Here is a 26,550-nt window from a genome sequence, read left to right as displayed (position 1 = left end):
GGGTATAAATAAAGCAACTACATACCGAAATTAGGACAAAGCATGTAAAAAATGTCCAAAAGGCTTCAATGAAATAATAGAAATAATTAAAATACGTCTTTCACGTCCTGGCGAACTCAAAATGCAACCCAATATTCAATTTTCATGGTTAACCAGGTGTAATAAATAATGTTTTGACAAAAAGTAGTTTGGATACCCCTGAAGTTTTTTAGATTTCCCTTTATTCATATTTTATTCATGTGGAAAAGCTCCCCAGCGATTGTGTTAGTTAGGGATGTTTAAAACTACAATTTATAATTTTTCATTAATCTAGTTCCCATTGTCAAATGTATTTTGTGTTGCGTTTAAACTTTGTCAGACTCGTACTCTTACGTGAAACACGTTGTACATATTTTAAAGCAAACAACATAAAATCATTGGATTATTTTCTTAATGATCTAAATGACTTCATTACCTTTTTTACATAGTGTAACGAAAGGAATAAAAATCCTTAATAAACTACTCCTTGATTTTAGCAAACATTTTCGGACCGGTCAATTGGTATTTCTTCTAAATGGTCATCTTTTGACTCAAATCACACTTTTCTATTGCACCTAGTGGCGGCTCAAGAGATTTGACGAATTTAATTTGATATTTCTTCGCACTAAAATTTACCAATGTAAAAAATTTCTTCACAGATTGGATAGAGGTTAAAAAATATTTTCAAAAAATATGACATTTGACCTCCGTTGCTAGTTAATATTGAATTTCTTCCGGCGCCATTGAGTGAAAGAGATGCCAACAGATGACGATATTGAGACTTAAATTGACCTGTCGGGGGATTATTGACAAAAAACAATGACATAAATTTAAGAAATTTCATTCCTCACTCTACAGTCGCACTGTATATAGTCGAGTAAATATAGATCTGACGGAAGCTACTTAATTTTGTAATTATGGAAAACTAAGTTAGAAATCGAATGAGTTATAATTTTGGTGGTAACAAATTCAAATGCTACTTAAGTTTTTTTTTAATTAATTGTCTAAACTGTTAACAAATGACGGTATTTAGGATTTGAGCGGTTATAAATTCTAATTTTGCGCAGTTATTTCTCTTTGTTAATTGTACGAAACTGTCAAATAAATTATATCGGATGTTCATTTAAATTTATTATCAAAGTTGGCGTTGAAGAGTCGATTGTAAACGCACCACTCGTCCGTCTGCAGAGTAAAAACACAAACAACGCAAAAAGTGAGATTAGATTTAAACAGCTGATGCGTGATCTGTAATCCGTGGTGGTTCACAATCGACTCTTCAACGCCAACTTTGAGGATACATTTAAATGACCACCCGATATACAATACTTGGACTGATCATTTGATATATTCATTAATTAACGTGATCGACATAATATTGTAATTGATAGTTTTTGCATTGATATTACTTCCATGCGAGTCATCATTTATGACATACACATTTTCAACAATTTAATTTGTTATTTTCAAGCCTTAAAAACTCCATTAGCGGTAAATTTGTGAAAAAATTGTAAAATTATTTGCGAATTCAATTTCAATTAATTGACAACAATTTTTGAATCCACCGTTTATAGGTCGCTGTCATAACAAAGTTTTAACGTCATTTCATTTTATTTGTCGCAGTTTTATCACATGTAACCACACAAATTTAGCGTTTTTGTGTGATCGCACAAAATTGGAAAATTAGCGTGAAAGCATATAATGGCACAAGCACCTAATTAAGTGAACGCGTATAACGTTTATCATATACATATTTTTGAAGCTCAAAGTCGGTTTATGAATATGACTTGGGGAGCTATAATGAATTAAAAACTGGATTCACAGCATATTAATACGTATTTTATGTATGCAGATTGATTCATTAAAAACCGTAATTATTGATTACTGCGACGGGTTTTCTTATTTACTGTTTGTTAGATTTAAAAATGTAGAATACGAATGTTTCACGGCAATATAAAATTTGTGCGACTCATTGTACCACTTATGGGGTTAACTAATATTTTTCGGTTCAAAATTTCACTAATCATAAATTAATGTAGAAGGATGAGTCGCAAAGTTCAACTTAAGCTCATTAATTCACCAAATTACCACATCACAGAATAATGAATCAGTTCCCAACAAGAAGCCAAATTGAATGCCATAGTCTTCAGAAGACATCCAACATATATAAATTTGTACTACAGAAATCAAATAGCAGTAGTCGTTGATGAGGTTGACGAATTACCTATCTCGTAACAATAGTTTATTTAACGAGTTTGTGTGTAAATTGGGCTTTTTTTGGCATAAGTGGGCCCGTTTAAAAGGTTTTAAAGGTCCACGAGTGCCAAAAACAGCCCAATTTACACACGAACGAGTTGAATACGTTTTTTTGTACGAGCTCCTTCAAGGCTCCAAATCACTTAAAATCTTTAAAATTAGCTTGATGTTTCTTTTTGACAAATTGTGACATTTATCAAAATTCGTTCACAAATTCTGACAGTGTCGAACAAAAAAGTGAGTTTTCTACTAATTCTCTCTGTTAATAGTTCATTATAGCGAAATAAAAATAACACTCCAACAAAATTTTCACAGTTTTAGATTAATTTTCTTTCTTTGCTTAACCCACATTTACCTTATCGTAATATTTATTCGATAACGATAAAACGTTCGGGTATCATTTACCTTGAATTCTCTGAAAGCCCCTCGTTTTTTGTTTCCCCGTTCACAATCAGGTGGAACAATTTTTCATAGACCAACGACATTCCATTTATTTACTCCAACTTTTACAGATTTATTTTTAAGGGTCGAAACAAAGTACAAGCAAGTTTTGGCAGCTTTCTCATCGCTCGCCCATTTCAAAGAGTAAATTGTTAAAAAACTTTTCGTGTTTCCTTGGAGAGACAAGTAAGTAATTTCTTGCAATTTACGAAGTGATCTATTTCGTCCTTTAACCAGATATCGAAACCGGTGCACTTATCGACATGACTTAACCGATGTTTTCATTGCGAAACCTTTATTAGGTATCTAACAAAATGGATATTTTACAAAACAGACTAATTAGAGCTGTTGTTATTGAGAATGGTAATTAAAACAAGCAGACCGAAGAACGGTGAAAAAACTTCAACAAAACAGCAAAACAAAGAAATTTCGAGTCTTGAACAAAAATTGCGAAAAAAGCTCCGCAAAAGCTGACTTGGTTTTAATTAACGTTTTATAATTAATTAATTTTGATTCGTAGTTTCACAATGTTAAGTGTCTGGCCAGGAATGGAAATCTAGGCAATATATTTTTGTATTTGTACGTTGTTGCGTATTAGGAGTAATTTATTGGTAAATGTTGAAACTCACGTATTAACTAGCACTGACGAGCAACGTGATAAAATGGCTAATTACTACAATAATCCAATTATGAATATTATTACACTAAATCGGTTCTTCATTTGAATAAATTAATCTTGCACAATAATATTTGTGGGACAAATTCGTGCACAATGCTAGACGCAGCACGCAGGATATTATGCATGTAAACTCATTTATATACGTAGAAATATCCAGAAACCATACATAATTTGTGATTTGGCCCAGCACTGTGACATTTCCATTATGCATGCGGTTCTTGTAACATAAATAACAATAGGAATTGTTTGTTCGGTCATCAAAGGCGCATGCAAAAATCTAATGAGTCAAAAAGACCTTTGATTATTTCCGATTCCTACTTGGCAGACCTGGAGTGAGTTACACAACACGACAAGCGATGACGTCGGCAGATTGACATTGACTCAGTTCTTGCAATTTCTAATCGGTACAAGAAAACCACATCATTTGTCGATTTCGATGTAGTTCATCCAACTCAATCGGAGTGCATTGTTTCCACGTGCAGATAACAGTCCAGTCGCAGTGTCAAATTCCTTTTATAATCTCTTTAATGACTCGAACCCAGCGGAATTTGTAAAATCAATAAGCCACTATCGTCCCTCGATAACGTTGTTGCTTCTCATTGTCAGAAGCAATGGGAACGGCGACGAGACTTCTATCAATTTCAAGCAATTCTTGTGCTAAATAGCTCCGATGATAATTTGTCTGGAGATAGTGAGAGTGCGCTGCCGGTTGGCCGGAAGTCTCGTCGCCGCTCTGAGGTTTACGTCTGGAAGACACACTGGACAAAATTTTTCAGAATTTAAACTGTCCCCAGCAAGATCGTTTATCATTTTTGAATTATCACGACGCCTGGTCCGGAAAAACCCACAACTTGACAACTTTAAAACTGCAAGCACGTAACTGCAGGAACGAAATATGTATTTTAGTTTCTGATGCAGTGGAAGTCCTCCTAAAACTACGTTTGGCTATGTTAGAAACTGTTTTTGACAGATTTTCGTCGATTAGAAGAGTTTTATTGTTCGAAGAATCTAGTGTATTTGGATGTGTTCAGTCGTCTTAAAACTGGCCCAAAATAAAGTTTGTCCAAATTAAACTGACGCCGATAAGTCGTGCTTGAAAAAGCAATTATTTGTCTGTTCACGTTCCACGATGACTTTATGTAAATATCGTTTGATTGTTTTGTACTCAACGAGACAAATATACTCCCCTCGGTGAAAAAACAAGCGGGTCCCGGAAAACAGCCCGGAGCGCCGCGTCCTTCACCGTGGTAATCCCTTACTGAAAACTTTAATATCCATTCGTCAAAAATCAAAAATTTGATCCCCCATTAATTCAGTTGTGCGTTCGCAAAGGCGCCTTGTTATCTTCACGATTCCGCAACTTCAACCCTCGCGAATTTATCTCGGGCGTTTCGATTTTAGGGGGTTTTAAAGTGATGTATCACACACCATATGTTCCATTTAAATTTCCTCGGGGGCGGTTGCCCGAAACTTCCGCAAGATCCCGTCTCCCCTCGACGCAATCTACTTCTCGCGTCATTATCATTATTATCGGCGGAAAAGCGAACGGCCACCGTACAGGTGTGCACGTGTGTGCAGCGCAATCAATCAAATCAACTTACCGTTCCTGTTCTCGCTGTCGGCGGGCTTCATCTGTATAGGATGATGCATCTGCAACAGACAGAATATCATGAGTTAAGTGTCAGTACGGGGTGGTGCATTCGGAGAGAACTAATGGGGCGTCGCGGCATCCCCTCGACGCTGCACCCGATCGCCGATAGCTTGATTTAGAGAAGCACCCCTGGAACAGCTGACCCGTGTACGTTTGACAGGTGCGCAAGGGTAAACCCTGCAAAGGGAAGCTACATTCCACAACAAAATTAACTGGAAAATTGTCTTTTTTGTGATGCGTCAGCTTTGATGGTAATCTTCCGCTAGTTAGTTGTTGTTTTCGCTTAGTGTACCACTCGGATAAATGGGACGCAGGAGGTAGGAGGAAATGGGAAGAACCCTGCCTGGATTCTGATAGAAAAAAAGCTTTTTTCTGCACGTGAAGCGTTCAAAAGACCTGTCGCTCTCCGAGATTTTATAATAATTCTCTTCCGGATTCTTAAAAATATATTCGCGAAATAGATACTTGTACAGATAACTCATCTCTGGGAAGGAGAATTTTTATGCAATAATGAACCGTAACGGAAATTCTTATGATGGTAAGCTACAATTTCTTGTTGGCGGAACGGGGTATAAGATGATTTTGTACATAAGAACGAGAAGCAGCTAAAAGATCGTATTTTAAAATGATGTTAAGAGGCTCAAACGAAATTGTTGCTTTAGAATTTTATCCGGAATTTAGGTTAAACTCTATTTAGTCATCTCATTAAAAGCTTTCTTTTAATTATGTGCATCATATTTTTGAAGTTTAATATTAATACTCTTTATTATGGTACATAATCGTTTATGTCTTAATGGATCATTAGTTTTTCTTAATATAACATTTAAGAAAGATTTTTTTTCGCTTCCAGTACAAGATGTAAGCTTCTAAAACATGGCTGTTTTAAAAAATACACAAAACGTTATTAATATAATAATTATTAATATCTACAGCGTGGAGAATTATACCTACGCAAAAATAAAGCAAGTGCAATATTTTTGTTTCTATTTTAACATTTTTAATATTTGTAACATTTGTCTTGTCTGCTGCAGTGACTGCCAGTGGGGTAATTAAAAACTGTAGTAATCCTCATATTTAAGAGCGAAGCAGAAACTTCAAAAAAATTACAGCAAAGTATGTAAATTTTTCAGTTCTCTTCTGACTGTTCGATTGAACTGTAAGAAATATTTCACTTGAGATAAAATTCCAATTCTGCACGTTTACGTCACGATAATAAATACATTAGTGAAACCGACATTTCAATATGTTTGACATTGACGTAAACTGATGGCAAATCTTGAAAGAAATAACAATAAAAAATGTTTAGGTTATTTTGGTGTTGTTTTAATTAATTGTAGGACTATTTTCAATGCCCCATGTGGGCCATATACCTACAGGGTTATTATAAATGTTTCTAACATCGTAGTTGGCGTAGAAAACCACACAAATCTTGAATGTGCCGCTGGCCTCACGAGCATTGCAGATAAGTGGCGGTATTGGTGGTAGTTTTAACCGGCAAAAATCTGTCAACTGTCATGTAGGAATGTATGCATATGAAGCGGCACACCTAAAATTAATCGCCCAGTCAATTATAATGTTAGAAACATCGTATAATAATCCTGTAAAATTCTTTAAGAATAATTCCACTTATCAAAAACCTGATTTAATTAGTATTTCTAAACAAACATTTTAGACAAGAACTGATTTTTTTGTACCCCATCGTCAAATGCTGAAATACCTAGGATCAAAAACAGTGTATCTCGCTTATTTTAAGAAAAACCACTGATTAGATATCAAGTAAATATTGTATTTCATTCTCCAGTAAATTCTGAGTCGTAATACTCGTAATATCTGAATTACAATAGTTAACGTAACGTAGACTGGAAATTCTTGAAAGTAAAATTATTCAGATACCAGTTGATTTTGTACGAAATAGAATAATTGTTACTGTACGAAAAAATCCACAATTTCGTTATAAATATTAATACTAAAATAATTACTCGTAAGTGCTTCATGAATAACATTTTTATTTTTTATTGATTAATTAGTTAATTAATTTATTAAAAAAAAAATGCTTTTTCGCATTCTCTGGATAATAATTATTTAAAAAAGAATAAATCTTAGATTATTATCAATACATAGATGGAGATACAACACAAATAGTATAAAATACCATTGATTTACAAAAATAAGAAGTAATATAAAAAGGACTTAATAAAAAACGAAAAGGCAGTAAATCAAAGGATAAATAATTATAAAAAGGGGATGTCTATGTAAAAAGAATTGAAGAGGTAAGAATACTAAAGGAGATTGTAAAATTTATATACTAAACAGTCAGTGTTCTTGTAATAAATTATGCCTTACAACATGAAAACACGGTTAAGTACAAAGAAAATCGAAAAGGAACAAGGGAAAGGAATGAAAGAGACAACAAAACCTCAGAACTTTCTCTATTACCTCAAGAGAGACAAGAGAAAAATGGGACCCTTGCGACAAAGGAGATGTTGGTGAATTAGAACTTTTTCTGAATATGTTTGTACTCTGTTCAAATGAATAAAAAAAAAGGCTCAAGTACAAAAATATAGTTATATTGGCTATCGTGATCGGTGAGAATTTGAGAGCAATTTCTGAATTGGTGGTGATGGTGGTACAGTGTAGGAACACCTACACATGCACACCCACTCAAACACACAGCTCCCTAATAAATGTCCTGACAGCGAGTGGTGCAGGACATGAGCATCCAATCGGATTTTCAATGGATTCGTCGGATCAATTATTGATGGTTTCGGATGCGAAAGGGGAGCGAGCGGGGGGATCGTCGGGGAGGACGTCGCATGCTAATGTCACGGATATGCAGAACTGCGTGCGTGTCTGTTTCCCATCCTCCCAACAATGGACTCTCTTGTTCTATACAACAACTGTCAGGTGAGAGACAACCACTCGATGTTAATCCGCAGTGACGTTCAATTTGCGAACCCTCCACGAGAAGGCACAAATCCTCTAGCTGTGACCTAACAGTTTCTGCGTGTGTGTCACAGGACAATTGACAGCAGGGGAAGCGCACATACAGCTGATTGAATAGTGCAACACGCAATTAATCAGCGATACTACTATTAATCAATAATGCAGCAAAATTCGACAGGTCTTGTTCGTGCACTAATCCGATTCAATGGTATTAATGGCCGTTTTCCGGCGAAATTAGTCTTCTCTTCATGTTATCAAAGCTTGGAATATTTAGTGATTATCTAATGACCATCGTAACACCATAGTTAGATATACAGGGTGGACCATCGTATAGCATATTCTCAATAATAGTTATTTAATAAACTCGTTTGTTAATGAAGGCGATTAATAATCGAAACGAACGAGTGTAGCGAGTGAGTGCCTTTAATAGTTGAGATTATTAATCGCCCATTAACAAACGAGTTGATTACAAAAAAATTTCGTTGACCGCAAACTTTTTTTTGTGACCAAATTTCAAATTCAAGCCAAATCAAAACCAATTTCATCTTTTTCGATAAAGATGAGACCTTATAAAATACCTTCATCCTTTTTTTGTCCTCAGGGTAGGTCATTTTTTAAAATTTCAACACTTTTTATTCACTTTTCCACAAAGAATGTTAGAAGACGTCAACTCCATTCACATTCAATTTCACGTAAAAATGACGGTTGCTAAGAAAACCTAGTTACCTTTGAATAATATGACATGCGAATTATAACCAAAAATGAAGGCTTTTGAAAAAAAGTGAATTCGTAATTGTACAGTTATGGAGCTATAAAATATAGAAAACCCTTCTGCACTACCTGCTGCAGTGTTGGTAAGTGGAAACAATGCATGTTCTAGGTTGTTTATACATCAAAATATCATCAAAACGTCAAAATCGCAAAAATCGTTGATTAATGAAAAATAGTGTATTAATGAGGTCCATTAATACACTATATTTTAGACAAAATAATTCATTAATATTGAAATTAACAAGCGGTCAACGGAAAACCATATTTCTAATCATCCTAGAAATTTGAATTTTGCGGTCAACAATCTACACTGGAAGTACTACAACATGCATTTTTTATTTTTCAAATAGACGCTCCATATGGCGTCAGGACGCTAACAACTGAAAAAATTAAAATTAATGGACCTCATTAATACACTATATTTTAGACAAAATAATTCATTAATATTGAAATTAACAAGCGGTCAACGGAAAACCATATTTCTAATCATCCTAGAAATTTGAATTTTGCGGTCAACAATCTACACTGGAAGTACCTACTACAACATGCATTTTTTATTTTTTCAAATAGACGCTCCACATGGCGTCAGGACGCTAACAACTGAAAAAATTAAAATTACTTGATTTTTTTTAACGACTCCCTGGATTGAAAATACCACAGAGAACTCGTTTCTGATATTAAAAATTATAAAGGTGTCACTGATTTCAAATTAATTGACATTTAATAATTTTTGGTGCCAAAATGTGAGTAATTTATTGAGGACCCTCCATGGGTCATAAATTCATAATTCTTGATTGACAATGGTCGCTTACTCCAAACAATCAGCTGTAAATCATAACTGGCGGTCGGTCCTGGATTTGTAAGGTGCCGACGACTTATTGGAGACCTTTGTAAATCAAACTTCACCACCGTTTGATTATTTCCGTCATTTTAAAATATAACCGTAAAAATACGACTACTTTGTTTGTAGATGTTAAATGTGAAATTCAGTTATTATCCTAATTTAAATGCCAACTTTTGTATAGTCAAAATTTACATTGTCTTGTAGGTGAGATTATAAGAAAAAATCCGGATTGCTTTATTACTTTGATAATAAAACGCTATCAAAGTCAATTTCACATTTATTTTATTTTATAAAAAATGATTCGGCTAATTTGTACAGCGGAAATTTAAGATTATGCGTTCTAAATTTCAATTTTTTTACAATAAAAAATATATATTTAAATAAATTGCCATTACCACAAAATAACGTGTTATTCTTCTTTCTTCTACTGAATCCAGTGGCGGTACAAGGAGGGGCAACTCAAAAAAATTAAATGCCGTCCGGGTCAAATGTTACATGTTTTGAAAGGCCTTTACATTTTCTATCTGACAGTGAAAGTATTTTTTAAATTGGGCGATAAAATAAAAATGGATAAGAGTAAATGTCAATAACATCGACGAATTAATGGCGAGAATTAGACAGGAAATTCCGTAAATTTGGTCTCTTCTTCCCATTTAAAATATGTAGTTGGGTTGTCCCAGTTGCACCGCCACTGAATGGAATACAATAGCGTAATCTATGCTAAAAGCTGACAATTTAGAAATACAAACGATATTAATTTAAGAAATTTGATTCCCTACTTTTAGGTCGCAATGTACAATTATTAGTTAAATAAATGTTTAGTGTAAACAAGCTAGATCATTGCAAAAAAGGGGTCACGGCAAGTAATGGTAATTCTTTTGAAAGCACCATTTTTTTTATATTATCGTTTATTTTTGCTATGCCTACTTTTTACACGACATCCACGTCTATAATGTATTAATTTCATTGATCATAATTCATAAATACAATTAAAAAAGCTAGTGAATAATTGTTACCAAACTTTTACCAAAATAGAGATAAAGGGTGGCTATGGAAAACTAAATTTCTGAAAACATGCGGCGTAACCTAATAAACTGTCACTTGTCAACTGTGACATTTGTTGGAAGTTTTTACATTTTATTTAAAAAAATGATTGTCATTCGAGAACACAAAATATTTATGACAGAATCCTATTTGGAAATTGGAACGAAAAAATAGGGTCTGGGTTTGATAATACACGAACTTGTTGTAAATTTAGCAAATATTTGTGTTTGACTTTTCTAATCTTCATCAACACTGTTGATATGATTAAAGATAGGCCACATGTTTTCAGAAGTAGTGTTTTCCAAACCGCCCCCTATCATAATTTTTGTTGATAATAAACATAATATACAATATAATGTGGTCCAGCTTTCATCATAGTGATGATGACGAAGAGGTTTCGCCGAAACTCTAACAAACAAGGTTGTCTATAACTCTATAGTAAACCGTCTTCGTTACCATTTCTAAACAAGGATTCTGTCATCAAAATGTGGTGTTAACAAGTAGCAATTTACATAGCACGTGTTCAGAAAATTTGTTTTCTATTGTAGCTCGTGATATTTTTTGAAGTGAAACTTTTTGAAGTGAAACTTTTTATGGGAGGGTCTTGAAATTCTGATCGGCAACCTTTTTGTGTGACGAAAAGTGGTGGGGGTAAACATTATCGGGTCGAGTAGGAGCAGCACAGAACACTTAAGAGCAGTGTCTCGTACAATACAACGGTTGCGCCAATATTTCCATCTCACTTAAATGTAAGTTAATCTGTTTGATACGATACAAACATCCCTTAAAATTGTGTATACTTCTGTCTTTGTCACACTCACGGCATTTATCCATAATGTCCTCTCTTTAATTTGGAGGCTTAAAAATGAACAATGAGTTGCGCATTTCGATATTGTTTAGTGTTATCGTTGTTTATAATTTATTTTCTTCATTAAAATATACAATTTTGTTGTGAATATGCTATTTAAAAGTGATTGATGAATAATTACAATGTTTCCCTGTTGGTAATACAAAAGTTTCACTTTTATCGTGCGTCTTTACGACACATTCTGTTTTTTTATGATATTGCGTTTCATGCCGATTAATGAGGGAAATAATACCAATATCAGAATAATATTTTTTTTAATTATTATTCTAAATAAAGAATCAAATAATATAACCTCCAATTTTAAACAAGAATAAATTTCAAAAATAATTTCATCCTTTTTAAAATTCATGAAGATAATATAGTACGAGATCCCACTGCATGATTTCTACGTTCATCTGTTTTTTAATCAAAATACAATTTTTATAGATAATTATGAGTAGAGAAATACGTTTCTGCCGGGTTGCCTATCAAAATATGGCCGCAAGTATTTTTTAATTAAAATTAAATTAATTATTTTTTTCCAAACAGTTTCGTTCACTTGTTTTTAAGATAAATTGTAATTCATTTCAAAGAGAGATGTGTAAAGAACTTGAAAAGTTTTGGTTGCCATTTTTCAGTTGCCAACTTCACGTCATTTTTGCTCAATTAGATAGCTCATTTTTATTTTAACCACGCACAATGCATCCTTATCTGATGCACGGTGTGGTGCGCTAACTCTCTTTCGCTCTTATCTATCTTTAACAGTTACCCCTATTTGCGGCCACTTTTCCATAAGCAACCGTATACCATCGTGTAGAGAAAAAAATTAGCTTTAATTTGATATATAATTTATGAGGATACGTTATGAAGTTATAAATTAAACAGAGAGGTGCATGTTTACACCCGGTTGACAAGGGGTTGCGGCCAACTGAGAAATGGCAACCCAAACTTTTCAAGTTCTTTACACATATCTCTTTGAAATGAATTATAATTTATGTAAAAAACAAGTGAACGAAACTGTTTGGAAAAAATTAATTAATTTAATTTTAATTAAAAAATACTTGCGGCCATATTTTGATAGGCAACCCTGCAGAAACATATTTCTCTATTCATAATTATCTATAATAATGGTATTTTGATTAAAAAACAGATGAACACAGAAATCATGCAGTGGGATCTTAGACTAATATCTGTTCACGTTGGAATGAACATCAGTGGTGCAAATCGCACACATTTGGCATTAACTTTCATTCATATGAGTTGTCATAGTAACAGGTCAGTCATTTGCACCATTGATGTTCATTCTAACGTGAACAGATACAGGATCATTACAAATTATTGTCCCATCGCAGTAGGCGTTGAAAACCCACAAACATTTTGGATGTGCCGCCAGCCTCCCAACGTTAGACAAACTAGTAGACACTAGTAGACAGATTTCAATTACCGCCGCGCCGGTAACGCCACCTATCGGTAATACTAGTCTCACTCAGGTTAGGCTTGCGACACATTCAACTACGTCACCAACGCCCACTACGATGGGACAATCATTTATAATGACCCAGTAGAAGGTTCTGTATTTTCACATACGGTGAACTGTTGAAAGAAAAGATCTTTGAAACGTAAATCGAAATTGCTGAACTCATGCGAATACGATCGGTGACGCACTTGCGTTCTTTCGTGAACAGTACTATAGCGATCGCACGTGATCCAGTCATACGTATATGTATACAAGTTTTGCCATTTCGTACGTGTATTACTCGTACATACTTTTTTCCAAGGTCAAACTAACTATATTGGGTGCCCCAAAATTCGCGAAACAACGTAGTATATTTTAGCTTCTTGACTTAATGGGTTTAGGGTAGGTTATAAAGTTTATAATAATCAAGATTTACGATAGTGGTCAGTTTTTGCCTGCCGACGTGCTAGTCTAGTATACCTGCTAGTTATTAAAAAGGGATGCCGAATATCGGCAAAATGCAGATATTTTGTGCCTTCTGGAATGGAGTGCTCATAGTCGTAAATCTCCGTTATTATAATTTTTACAACTTACCTTAAACCCATTGCAAGTGAAGGAGCTAAAGTTCCAATTTCTCGTTCCCAAAGTATAGTACGTTGTTAAGGCTAATCGGGATGACCAAGTGTGCGAGAGAGATAAAGATATCGGAAAAGTATTTAGCGTTTTTTTCGCTTGGTTTAGCTAAAAACAGCTAAGTAAATCCCGCGCCATCTGTTGACCGAGAATCTCACTAAAACCTCATCCCGATTCGCCTTAAGTAGTCATTAAGATATCAGGTAAAAATGTTTGAAAAAAAATCTTCTTTTTTGTAGAAGATATGGACCTATTCCTTACACTAAATGTGGCAACATTTAAAAACATTCTATGCATCCCAATAGTCTGCAAATATTTCATTTTTGTTGTATCCATGGAAATGAGAGGAAAAAATCAAAGCCATGTTGCCGCGCGGTATTTGAGGTAAAACGAACATAAAATTACTACCTACTTGGAAATGCTGGATATAATGAAGAAAATAATTGCAAACCTGATCACAATCGTTCAGAATTATTAGGTCACTGGCTAGTAAAAGACAAATAGTCAAAATCTTTTTTAATATTTAAAATAAATCAAAGCTGCACCTTTTGAGCCCCCATATCTTCAAATCTAAGAGGTATAGAATTTTTTTATTATTTTTCACATTATTTTCTAACATGAGTTGACATTGCCTCATTGAGTTGTTCCGCGAATTTTAGGGCACCCAGTATACAGTTTTTAAAGCAGTTTGCAAATATAATATGTATATATTTCGTTGTTCAACTTAAAAAAAGTAGTCGTTTGCATCACGTTGGTACAACTACAACAACCACACAAAAAATTGTTAATACTTAATTATTATTGGGTGATTCAAAATGGTTGTGGATAAATATAGCAACTATGTACGAAAATGTATGTGGCAACCTGTAGGTAGGATAGAGTTGACATTTCTTTGACAGTTCTTGGTCGCGCAATTTTGAAAATTGTCAAGTCAATGTGCAATAGTACGAGTATAAAAAAAATCAGAGGCACGCATACAAATGTGAACTCTACCCCACTCACACAGTTGCCACATACCTAAATTTTCGTACATAGTTGACATATTTATCCACAACCATTTGGAATCAACCAATATTAGTGATGAAAGAAGGTAGTGAATAGTGATTTAGATTTGCCAAATATTCCACCAGACGTTAGAAACAAAGAAGTTTATAATTTTGGATTCACTTTTATCACTTGATGCAAACGACTACTTTTTTTTTCTTTAAATTGAGTGACGAAAATGACATTTTTCTATTTTGCACATTTAACGTCAGTATACAGGGTTATTATTGTCCCATCGTAGTTGGTGTCGAAAACCACACAAATTTTGAATGTACCGCCAGCCTCGCGAGACAATATTCGCAACATGAGACAGACTACTAGATAGATTTCCGGCGTTAAAAGCTACAGTCAGTATCGCCACTTATCGGCGATATTAGTCTGACTCATGTTATGAGGCTTGCGGTACATTCAACTTAAAGTCACTAGATAATTCAACTACACCACCAACGCCATATGCAATGGAACAACCATTTATAATAAGTAATAACCGAAAAGGAGTTCTTTTCGATACCGGTTTCAGGAACATTTACTTAAATTTTTAATATTGGCAATGACTGGGCTACGTGATTATTCGACACTTTAAATTCAAAACTTGAATTGTCTGTCTAGTTACTAGTGTCACCAACCATTTATATTTGCCAAATATAATTTTCATAGCATTATATTTTGATTTTTTTTTATTTAAAATTTAAAATAGGAGCAAAATAAAAAAAATATTGTAGACACTCGTTTTATAAGCCATTTTGTCGCACTTGTTTACTTTATAGCGCTCCTCGCTGCGCTCGTCGTGCTCTAAAAAACGTGTGCGACAAAATGGTAAATTCCCGGCCTAGTACTTACAAAAGTGACCTTGGTTACAAAATCACTAGAGAATGGACTGGCAGCATTGATTCTTAAATGTCAACAAAGTTTGACATAGAAGTTACTTTGGTTGAATTAATTAATAATAATTTTTTACTTTTGTAAGAGAATTTTAAAAACGCAACAGAAAAACTACCTCTTCCACCCCAAACATGTGGCTCATAAATTATGTTCTGAAAGGTCCTTGACTCGGGGGTGATTTTTAACAGTTCCACAGGCGAGAGAGTCAGTGTGGGCTTGGCAGCTGAAACCGACGGGCTGTCCAAGGTACGAGTACGAGAGTGACGGCAGGTGAATCATTGTGATCCGGAAGTGGTGTAGTGAATAGAGATACAGTTACCAGGTGTGTTGGTAACTGGGTGATAGCAGGTTTGGGCAACCTGGGCTATAGATCAGTACCTTAATGCGTAAAACCTCCCTATACCATGGTATGATTCCTGAGCACCGGATGTCCGGGTGGGGCACCTTTGGCTCATGACACGGCTAGGCCGTTGACCGGGCGCGTTTCGTAGAGACGGCTGGTGGTGGCAACCAAATGCATCGATCATACGTGCTTGATTAAAAGGTTATGAGGTCATCCCGGTCCCCAGGTACTGAGGGGGCATAGTGACGTATGGAAGTGGGTTGTAGGCTCATACTCTGGCCGTGGCGGTCTTCCTCTGTGGAGACTGCGGGCGGGCTGTGCACCCCAAACTGCACACGGGGCTATTACAGGTGCTACTAGAACATCCAACGCAATCCCGGAACGTAGCGCTCTGAAGACGACGCCCGTGGTTCGAGCCCCTCATCATGATAGAAGCTAGGGGGAGGAATCCCCCGGGTGAGTCACTGTATGACCGTGATTCGCGACAGATGTGTCAGGTGTTTATCATTTACATGTTTGTACCGTCCCATTGAGCAAACCCGAGTCCGGACCTGTGCTTTACCCTTTGAATGACTGAATGAGGTGGAGGTGAGTCCGATTGTAGATTATCGTATGACTGTAGCTGAGATTGTCTAATTTAATGTGTACCGATGAGTCTGACCGATTAATTATCAAATATTGAGGGATAACGCCCTTGGGCAAAAATCAAGTCTTACACTTTTTAAAAATGATTTAAATTTCTTTGAAAAATTTTGTGGATTGCACATCCAGAAAATGTTTTGCGAGTGCTCGTGTTGTTCGCCTCGGCTTGGCTATGCAATACCACTCACACTCGCAAAACATCATTTTCTGGACTAGTGATCCAAATAACTATTACACAATCTGAATAGGTACTTACCTAGTTACAATAATTTCGGGGATAAATCTGGATAAATCTCATTAGCTAAATTTAAATCAACAAATACCAAAATTCTTGAAACTAGAATTTCAGTATTTTGGGTTATATGCAAATACCATTTATGCTTAATCAATTACACTGTCAATGATACAATGGATTTCTTTAGCATGCAAACAATCAATGATAAAATAGTAGACATGTATGTCGTGGTTCTATTTTCAAGCAGAAGATGCGCATAATGCATGTTAAATACTTTTAAAAATGTGTCGATTTTTCAAAATCTTAATGACCAACCAAACTGTTTTGAGAGCAACAGTTTCATTCTGTTGTCAGCACGCAGATTGAATTTTCTGACGATTGACGGGTGATTTAATTAAAGAAAAAGGAGAGCACGCCGGCAAACCCGTCTGAGTGATTAGTGTCGTGTCTGTTTCGAGATCGAACGAGCAACGGCGATACACCTGGTGCGGCGTCGCGACGCACAATCACTTTATCCATCCCTTCCGTCTTTATCTTCCCATCGTCCTCACGTAGAACGAGAACGCGAACCGAAATTAACGGGAAAAGACTAGCAAATTCACGCAAATTTCGGGCCAACCGGAACTCTTTTTTATTTTCCCATTCCGTCAGCAAAAGCGTCGAAGAAGCGAAAGGCGGACGCCGAACGTGCTCCGAATCCGAAACGAAGTGACAGAACACGACGACGAATCTGAGGACAGAGCCGGACTTAGATGGTGATCAGACAGTTAATAAGGGTGCGAGACCGCGACCTACCTCCCGTGAAGAGGGGTCGGTTATTAATTGAAATTTTGATTCAAACAACTCGAAAGTTACTTGTGTGAAAGTATAATGTGCATTAAAAAGTTTTCTCAGCAAGAGTGCTTTTAATATTACTGCTTCTATGAACTTCTACAGATTAGTTTTAAAGTTCTAAACATATATTCATCGAAAACAATCACAAAACGTTAAATTGCACTTTACCTGCAACACAAATTGCAACGTTTAATAACTTAGAATGCTGAGAGTGGATTTTTTCATCTTCGGAATGGTTTCAAAGTCTTTATAGTTAAATCCGTGGAATGAACATTTGGTCAAAAAAAGTTTAGTATGTCGTTGTGCTAAAGCAACATTTCTCTTTCATATCTCAAACGTAACTCTTCATTTGTTTATATACAGAATGTCCCCAAAAAAAAAGACGAGTCCATAGCTCCCTTATTTATCGGAGGATTTTAATTATCTATACACCAAATCAAATGGTTGTTAGTAGGCTACAAAACGGCTTAATAAATTCACGTATAGCTCCAAGGACTTCAAGACTAAACTGTCAAAACATTTTTTTTTTCAAATGGGATTGCATACTTTTTTTTAGTAATTCTGATTGAGATTTTAATTCTGAAAACAACAATGTATCACAAGTATAACTTCATATAAAAAAAATAACTTTTTAAACAAATAACGAACACCAAGCGAAAAGCTATCAAAATGCATTGCGTTACAATGTAATAACCCAATTAAGGTATCTGGAAAAACAAATGACAAATAATAACATGTGGGATTGCGCAGATATGCCGCCAAACATAGAACATAGACGATAGTACCGTTTTTTAAATTTTTTCTTGTGAATTTTTGGTATTTAAGTGTATATTTGTGATACATTGTTGTTTTGTTTTCAGAATAAAAATCTCTATCAGAATTACTAAAAAAAAATATGTTATCCCATTTGAAAAAAAAAAATTCTGACAGTATACCTTTGAAGTCCATGGGGCTATACTTGAATTTATTAGGCCATTTTGTAGCCTATTAACAACCATTTAATTTGGTGTACAGATAATTAAAATCTTCCGATAAATAACGGAGTTATGGACTCGTCTTCTTTTTTGGGGACACCTGTATATATCCCAATCAAGAAATTCTGACTTCTCGCAAAATTTAGGGTGTTATAAGTGCATACACAAAACCCATCAAAGAGAAAAAAAGATGTAAAAAAATATCTATTTCACGCCATATTTCTTTCCCTAAAGTGTAACAGCAAACGCAGTAGGTACACGAACTTCAATAACGGCAGGAACAAAGCTATTTTTGAAGTTTGTCACCATTGAGCATAACATGAAAGAAGTGACCTTGTGGTCATCATATACTGCTTTGCATATTCATTTTCCATCTGATGTACAGTCATAGAGGCATAGGCACTAATGTTGCGTGGAACCAAAGGTTGAAATAAGTCCGTCGCTTGGATTGTTGTAACTAGAAATAGACTGGCTCAAAAGAAAGCATAGCACAGCAGTAAAAATGCGCAGACAAGCACAACTCGTCAGACCATTTAATTTTATAGTTTCAAGGAATGTCCGTTTGGTGTCCGTGAATCAAAATATTGACAGCGTCTGCCGTATTTTTTGTACTTAGATGTTTTTATATTATTTATTTCATATCGACTTACTGGATCCAACAAAACAGTTGTATTCGAATTTTCGTTACATAGGTATTATGATGGCGCCACAGGGCCCAGTGGCTCAACAAAAGTTAAAATAAATTGAAATACATATCACCTTTGATAATATTCTGTTTCTTTAAAATTCACTCCTATAGTTATGTGGTGTGTATACCAGAAAGATGATACACATACTGACTCACTGCAGTTGAAATTTTCACTTGTAGAGCATATTTGGCCTACACGCTAGTCGTACATATATTCCTTTGTGAAGCATAAATGCGAAAAAAAAATGTAAAATTTAAGAATGGAGGTGGACAGAAGTAGTATGTACATATGATTATAATCTAAAAATTATAGTTAGATTATTTTTAGTCTTACAAAAAAGTAATAATGTCTTGACATAGGCTCAACTTTCTCCACTTTTTTTTTAAACCACTATGATCCCATATGTTGTCTATCGTGTTTATGTCAGGAGAGTAAACACATGTACAGTTAATTTCAAAATTATAGCGTACACCTAATTTTCTACAGTGTGAAATGCACTTATATTTTTTGTTAATGATCAATGTCAATTTTGACAAACAAAATGCCTGATTTAACCGAAAACGCGAAAGTGCTCATTCTTTCCAAATTAGTAGAAGGATGGTCGATCCGGAGGTTAGCCCACTATTATAACATCGCGAAGGGCACGGTGTAGGTAGAGGATAAAACAGACACTATTATGGTGTTCTAAAATATCAACGAGATTTTATGTTGTCAAACTTACTTAACCTATATAAAAAATATGACACTCAAATTTCAAAAGCATCTTTACATGTGGAAAAAACTGTAATAAATCGACTTATTGATTTTTGAGGTGTACTCGATAATTTTGAAATTAACTGTACACTTCTCTTGCCTCTCCGAATTTATCAGATTTTAAAAAGTTTCATCGTTTTCTTGTTGAAACTGACATTCGCCCGGAGTGCTACTACTACGGGGTCATTATAAATGATTGTCTCATCGCAGTAGGCGTTGGTGACGTAGTCGAATGTGCCGCAAGCTTTATAACATGAGTGAGACTAGCATCGCCGATAGGTAGCGCTGCTGGCGGTAATGTAAATTTGTCTACTAGTTTGTCTAACGTTGCGAAGCTAACGGCACATCTCAAATTTGTGTGGGTTTTCAACACCAACTGCGATGGGACAATCATTTATAATGATCCTGTACAAGTAGATACATTTCTTCTGAAGTACGGACGAAGAAAGACGATCCATACAAAAATGAGACACTAATCAAATTATTTTATCATTTTTATATTAGGTTATTTTTTGTCCACCTGTAGAATCAAAACGTACACAACTTTTAATTATGATGACAATCCAATTCGAAATTTTTTAACCGATCAAATTGCAGCATTTTTTCAAATTTGGACCAATCAAATTGATTTATAGTGAAAAAACACCGGGCAGAGTGAAAAAACAACCAGCAGAGTGAAAAAACAACTACATAGTAGTTTTTCAGCGAAAAAATTTATGTCAAAATGAAATGTCAAATTTATTTTATTATTTAATTTTCGTTGCAAAAACTACTCATGTTCTTAAATGACAAATTTTCTTGGAAAAAATTAGACCACTTATTAGGCCCAGTTGTACAGGGTCATTAAAAATGATTGTCCCATCGCAGTTGGCGTTGAAAAACCCACACAAATTTGGAATGTGCCGCTAGCTGTGTAACATTAGACAAACTAGTAGACAAATTTACACTACCGCCAGCAGCGCTACCTATCGGCCATGCTAGTCTCACTCATGTTATAAAGCTTGCGGCACATTCCATTACGTCACCAACGCCTACTGCGATGAGACAATCATTTATAATGACCCCGTATAAAGCGCTGTCAAATTCGTTGTTAAAGTTAACATAATGTCAAGCGATCTGATTGGGGAATATTTAACACTGAATTTGAATCAGCCAATCAAATGGGCGGATTTCCGACTTGACGCGTTGTTAGCTGACACGACGTTAACTAAGCTTTATACAACCGGGCCTTATTGTATTATAACGCATAACCATTAAAAATTTCTTTGTTTTCCGTTGCACCTTAGACACTGACAAGTTTCAAAAAAGTTTCATGTTATGCTGATGCCGCGAAAAATTTATAGGTTATGTTTCAATTGTACTGAGTGACATTTGTCGTTCGTTCTTGCGTGTGTCTAAACTAACAGAAAAAATAAAAACTCGTTCAAAGCCAACTCCAAGTGAAAATTTTATAGTCATCCGTTATATGACAATAACATTTGATCATGTGAATGTGAAGTCCAGACCTAGGTGCATCTATTGAAAATTTATCATTTTGCCCACTGCAGCATCCTACGAAAATAAAACAATATATTCACATGTCCTAATTGCAAGGCAGAACACAGAACATTCCCTTGCCCCTATTAAACTTTTTATTTCCACCTTCTAAGTAAGTGAGACTTTACAGGCACTTGTGGTAACTAAGTAGATGAGTAGTTACGGGCAGAGCCCTGTGATATTTTACAGGCTCGTAGAAGAGACCTGTAAAATTTTACGATGCTCATCAAAAAAAAATTAATCAAAAATAATTAAATCATTTTTGAAAAGGTTTATTATAAACAAAAAATATTACTATACTTCGTCCAGCGAGAGAATGGGAGATTTTAAATTGTATTAAATTAACCCTGTTACGTATGATGTCGATATTGAAGTTCTCGAAGGACCGTTTTAGTTTGTTTAAGGTATAAACGTTTGCCAAAGGGCCGTGAATTGAAACGACGTGTTGTTTCGTGAGGTGTTTAATGTTATCTGTTACTTATCTGTTTGTTCTTACAAAAACTGACTAGCGAAAAAGGAGCTGCACTGCTGGCAGGTAGGGACGATATGAAAAATTTAACATGAGCTCAACCAAACCCAACACTACAAAATGCACTAGAATACATTAATTAGAGCATCATTTCAGGGCAAAAATGTCATGCTTGAAGGATATATTTCAAATTTTACGTGCGTTAGGTACCACTTTCTCTACGTAGAATTTAGTAAATTTTATGTCAACCAATATCTCGCTGGACAAACTTTAACAATCAATGCAATTACAATTAGGCATTCACGATCTTTTTGGCACCGAGTTGGCTATGATTTTTTCTTTTCATGTTAGAGTACATTTTTTTTTCTGTCAATGTCTGTGCGACATTTGCTTGCCACCGCATTGCCAGATTTATTATTTTAATATTCGTAAGAAACTAAATGATTTATTAAGTTTGTAAAAATAATTTCAAAGGAACAGTCAAAATTGTCAAAATAATTTTATTACGATAAAAAATGTCTATTAAACGATTTAATTTAATTTAAAAATAACAGACCAGATTTAAGAGATTCGGCAACAATGTACCTGCTCAGAAAATCCTAACACAATTCCTTTAGGGAATTTAGTTATCACCGAGGTAGTGCCAACAAAATCACTAGATGCTCATAGCCAACTCGGTTCCAAAAAGATCGTTAATGCCTAATACATTAATAATTGTGATCCGTTTTCGAAAGTCACTTTCATATCGCTCTTTGGATCGAATCAGTTGAGAACCGCACTTGCAGCGTTGGCAATTCCTTGGATATTTTCTTCCACTTCAAGAAAATCGCCTTCAAAGTCTTCATCGGGCATTAAAGCCATTATCACAACACCATGACGACGTAGGTATAAATTGCCCTACCACCTTTCATTACAAAATAGCATCCATAAAACGATATTTAAAAGCTGAAGGTGGAAATAAAAGTTTGTATGCAACTCGCTTAGCAATTAATCTTTACTGAGCTCACTGGATTATGGAGACTCGCTCCTTCGTCGTTCGTCCCACAAATTCCAGCTCGCCCGTAAAGATTAATTTACTAAGCGCGTCACATAAATAACTATTATATGTGCCTATTATGATGGGTTTAAATTGATTATTTACCTTTATCTACAAAAATAAATATTTAAATGCCATTTTTTGTGTAAAATGAACACCAAAATTTGGTTTTAATTATTGACACACCAACGATTTCGTTCATATATCCCGTCAAAGGCCACAATCCGATCGCATTGTTAGGGATTGTTGCAACCACAGCCGCAATCCGACTACCTACTTCAATCTCGTTGGGATGAGTGACCACCAGATGATTGATGTGATTTAACTTTAATGTTAATGTTAGTAGATTTTTTTTTTAGTGGGTGTTCAGAAGAAAAGTTCAGTATGATAAAATCTGGCGCCAGTTCGATTTAGGCATTCAATTAACCTATCAAGATTAATAGTAAATTTACATTAACATCTAGTTTTAATGAAAAGTAAATTAGGGTGGCATTAATTAAAGCCAAACTTACCCCGTTTAAGGTTTTCACATTGTGTAAAGCGTCCTGCGCTTGAAGAGCTGCCTTTCTTGTAAAGAACGTCACGAAGCAACAACCTGAAATAACACCACCAAAGTTAGTTTCATTGTTCTAATAACACAATGGGTTGTGTTATGCATAAAGATGACAGGCCCTGAAGCGTCTATCTTGCGCCTGTCTACAATGGGTGAGGCGTCTTTAAGTTACCTCTACATTAGCGATTGCTAAAGACGATGGTGAATCTGGTCGAAACTTTTTCAACAGGCGTTGTTAACGACTGAACTTTATGTCGAATATCAATTTATTTTAAGTAAAATTCTCAAAAAGTTCTAGAGAATAAAACCTGAGGGCTAAATTTTTTCGTAATAATTCTTTTCGTGTTTGAGTACATGTAAACACATTTTTGTCGTTTGTAATACCATAACAAGTCACACTAAAATATTAGTAAAGAGTGTAAATCACCGCACGATAAGTTGTAAAGATTATCTTGCGTGTTACAAATGTTTTGCCTTTAAAATGTTGAGTGGCAATTTCACCACACGAATAATTTATATTTGGCAAAATACGTAGGCACAATGGCTTAGCGTGCAGCGCAGCATAAATCGAGGGAATTTCTTAAAAAATACTCGCTCAACAAATTGATCCTTAGCCAGATTCTGGTGAAAGAAGTTGAAAAACATTAATTCCTTCCTATTAATCATCGCCCCTAAAGACAGGATCGCATAAATTAAATTACTGTCAAGTCTGGACGTATGCCAAGCCTTTAAAATTTATTGGATGCATAACGCTTTTTTATGGCGATTATCAGCGGAAATAAATCGTTTGCCACGTATTCAACATAAATGTAAACGCCGAACTGAGGCAATAATAACACCAACCGGATCCTTTCCCTCTCGAAGGGTTGTGATTTTTTTTTGGCGCCGCTTTAAAGTAATTAAATGTGAAACGCGCCTCGTTTCGTCCTGCGAATGGCCCGCATTATCAGGACTTCGTTCCCGCCAGTCCTATTAGACGGCGAAATCCCCCTTTAACGACGATCCAAGTTCGGGCGTCAACGGACGCATTGATGATTCTTCACCGGTCCGGGCCCGGGGCGCGGCAAAGTATAATTGATCCGGGGGGAATGGAAGAAATTTAGCAATTAGGCTGGAGGCTGTAGACGTACGAAAGGACCCTCGTCTGAACCACATACAGGATAGAGATGTGTAAGCTAGGTCGCTGATGCCAAGGCTTCAAAGTTATTTTTAACATAACTATAAGGAAAGTAATACATTACTAGATAAAAGTGTATCAGATACAATTTCAAAATTTTGAGGTTAGATTAAGCTAAAATGTTTATTGCTATGATTGTGCCAATAAAGATAATTCCCAAAGAATGGAGGTTTATTAATAAATAACACACAGTGTTACTGTTTAGTGGTTTAGTGCTTAATAACATACTAAATGACATTGAATTTAGATGAGACTTTTATTTTTGATGTGTAACCTTGATGGCATTTTTTGCTCACCTGGTATTACAGTAATTGTTTTTAGATTTTCCAAAGTGAAAAAAGACTTCCAACATTTTCATTTAGTCAGTTGTCATGGCACCATAATTCTTTTGCTGAAAACAAGTTTTCTTTAAAACAATGTTTTCATAATACATATTATTTTCCGTCGTGACTGATTGAGAAGTTAAAGTGTTGTCGTTTTATTGAAGGATGATGAAATGAGTAAATGTGAATGTAGCTATGAGATTTTTACATCAAATTAGAAAGATTTCGTCCTGCCCAGTAAGACAAAACTTAGTGACGTCATGAACAAGTAAACCAACTTAAAATAAGCACTATGAGAAATAAACATTGACCTGTTTCAGCGTTTTCGACAAATGTCATTAGTTTTGAAATTACTGAATTTATTCCATAAGTAGTTTCCACACTGTATAATAATAAGAAAATAATAAATATAACAAAAATAACACGATTAACCAGTGTCATAGTTGATTATTATTTATCCGATTAAAACAAAAAAGAATATAAGTAAATAGAAGTTATTCGCAATGTTCTCAATGAATACAACAATACCGTGAGTTATCGGTGAGATATTTTTATTTATGCTAAAATTTACTGTAATTCTTTTTTTTGACAGCGATTTGAACATTTCCTTCACTATTAAATAAAATAAATAAAATATAACATCTGTTCCGGTTGCCATTTAAAATTTTTGAATTGACGTTCCTTAAGTCTCCATTGGGTGGAACAGAAAAGTATAATTTATGCCAAAAATGATTATTTAGAAATATCGGATATTCATTCAAATTTATCCTCAAATTAGACGTTGAAGACGATTGTGAACCCACCACGGATTACAGATCACGGATCAGCTGTTTAAATCTAACCTCACTTTTTGCGTTGTTTGTGTTTTTAGTGTGTAGACTGACGAGTGTTGCATTCACAATCAACTCTTCAACGCCAACATTGAGGATAAATTTAAATGAACACCCGATGCAAATTGACCTGTGTCACTGTATAACTACAAACCATAGACTTATTTCAAAGGTTGATATTCATAGCACTGGTATAAATACTTGTCTTCTCCTTCTTACTATAAATGATGATCGGTGTTATGAGTTTATTTTTATTTCATGTTAGGTACTAGGGTGTCGACATTATTGTTGAACTTAATCCTGCAGGAGTTAAAAGATCCACCTTTTGGAGAAAATATTGATTTATATATCCCTGAATTTGAACAACGGATTGTTCAGGATTTTTGTTGTTTAATTTATAAGTGTACTATCGCTTTGAAGTAATAAATTTTACAGTTTTGTGTGTAGATGGTGACGATGGTGTTCGCTTTGAAGAGCTCAAAGTGTACTGTCCGATCATGTGTTATCGAATACGTGTGTCTCTTGAGTGGAAAGAATTCTAACGTTTGTTGATGTCTACCGTAGTTCTTTCTGATGTTACTTTATTTTCAAACCGATTGAGAATTCTTTATTTAAAATGTTTTAAGTACAAATTCACAGTGGTACAGGTA

General features: G+C 35.0%; 1 protein-coding gene across 13 annotated transcripts in view; it reads right to left on the bottom strand.

Annotated features, from left to right (window-relative positions):
- LOC138126042 (CUGBP Elav-like family member 1) overlaps nucleotides 1-26,550 on the bottom strand; it is a 313,867-nt gene that overhangs the window by 36,111 nt on the left and 251,206 nt on the right. For all 13 annotated transcript variants that reach the window (XR_011157579.1, XM_069041721.1, XM_069041722.1 and 10 more), the window contains 2 exons: nucleotides 23,530-23,612; nucleotides 4,993-5,041 (listed from right to left, as the gene is read on the bottom strand). Coding sequence is in view for 12 of the 13 variants with exons in the window: in XM_069041721.1 (XP_068897822.1) it covers nucleotides 4,993-5,041; nucleotides 23,530-23,612 (132 nt within the window). In the remaining variant the exon portion in view is untranslated. The remainder of the gene's footprint in view (nucleotides 1-4,992; nucleotides 5,042-23,529; nucleotides 23,613-26,550) is intronic.

This window comes from Tenebrio molitor, chromosome 3 (genome assembly GCF_963966145.1).
Source record: "Tenebrio molitor chromosome 3, icTenMoli1.1, whole genome shotgun sequence".
In the NCBI taxonomy this organism is placed as follows: domain Eukaryota; kingdom Metazoa; phylum Arthropoda; class Insecta; order Coleoptera; family Tenebrionidae; genus Tenebrio; species Tenebrio molitor.
Note: the sequence above shows the minus strand (reverse complement) of the source record. Positions and strands in the feature narration are given on the sequence as shown.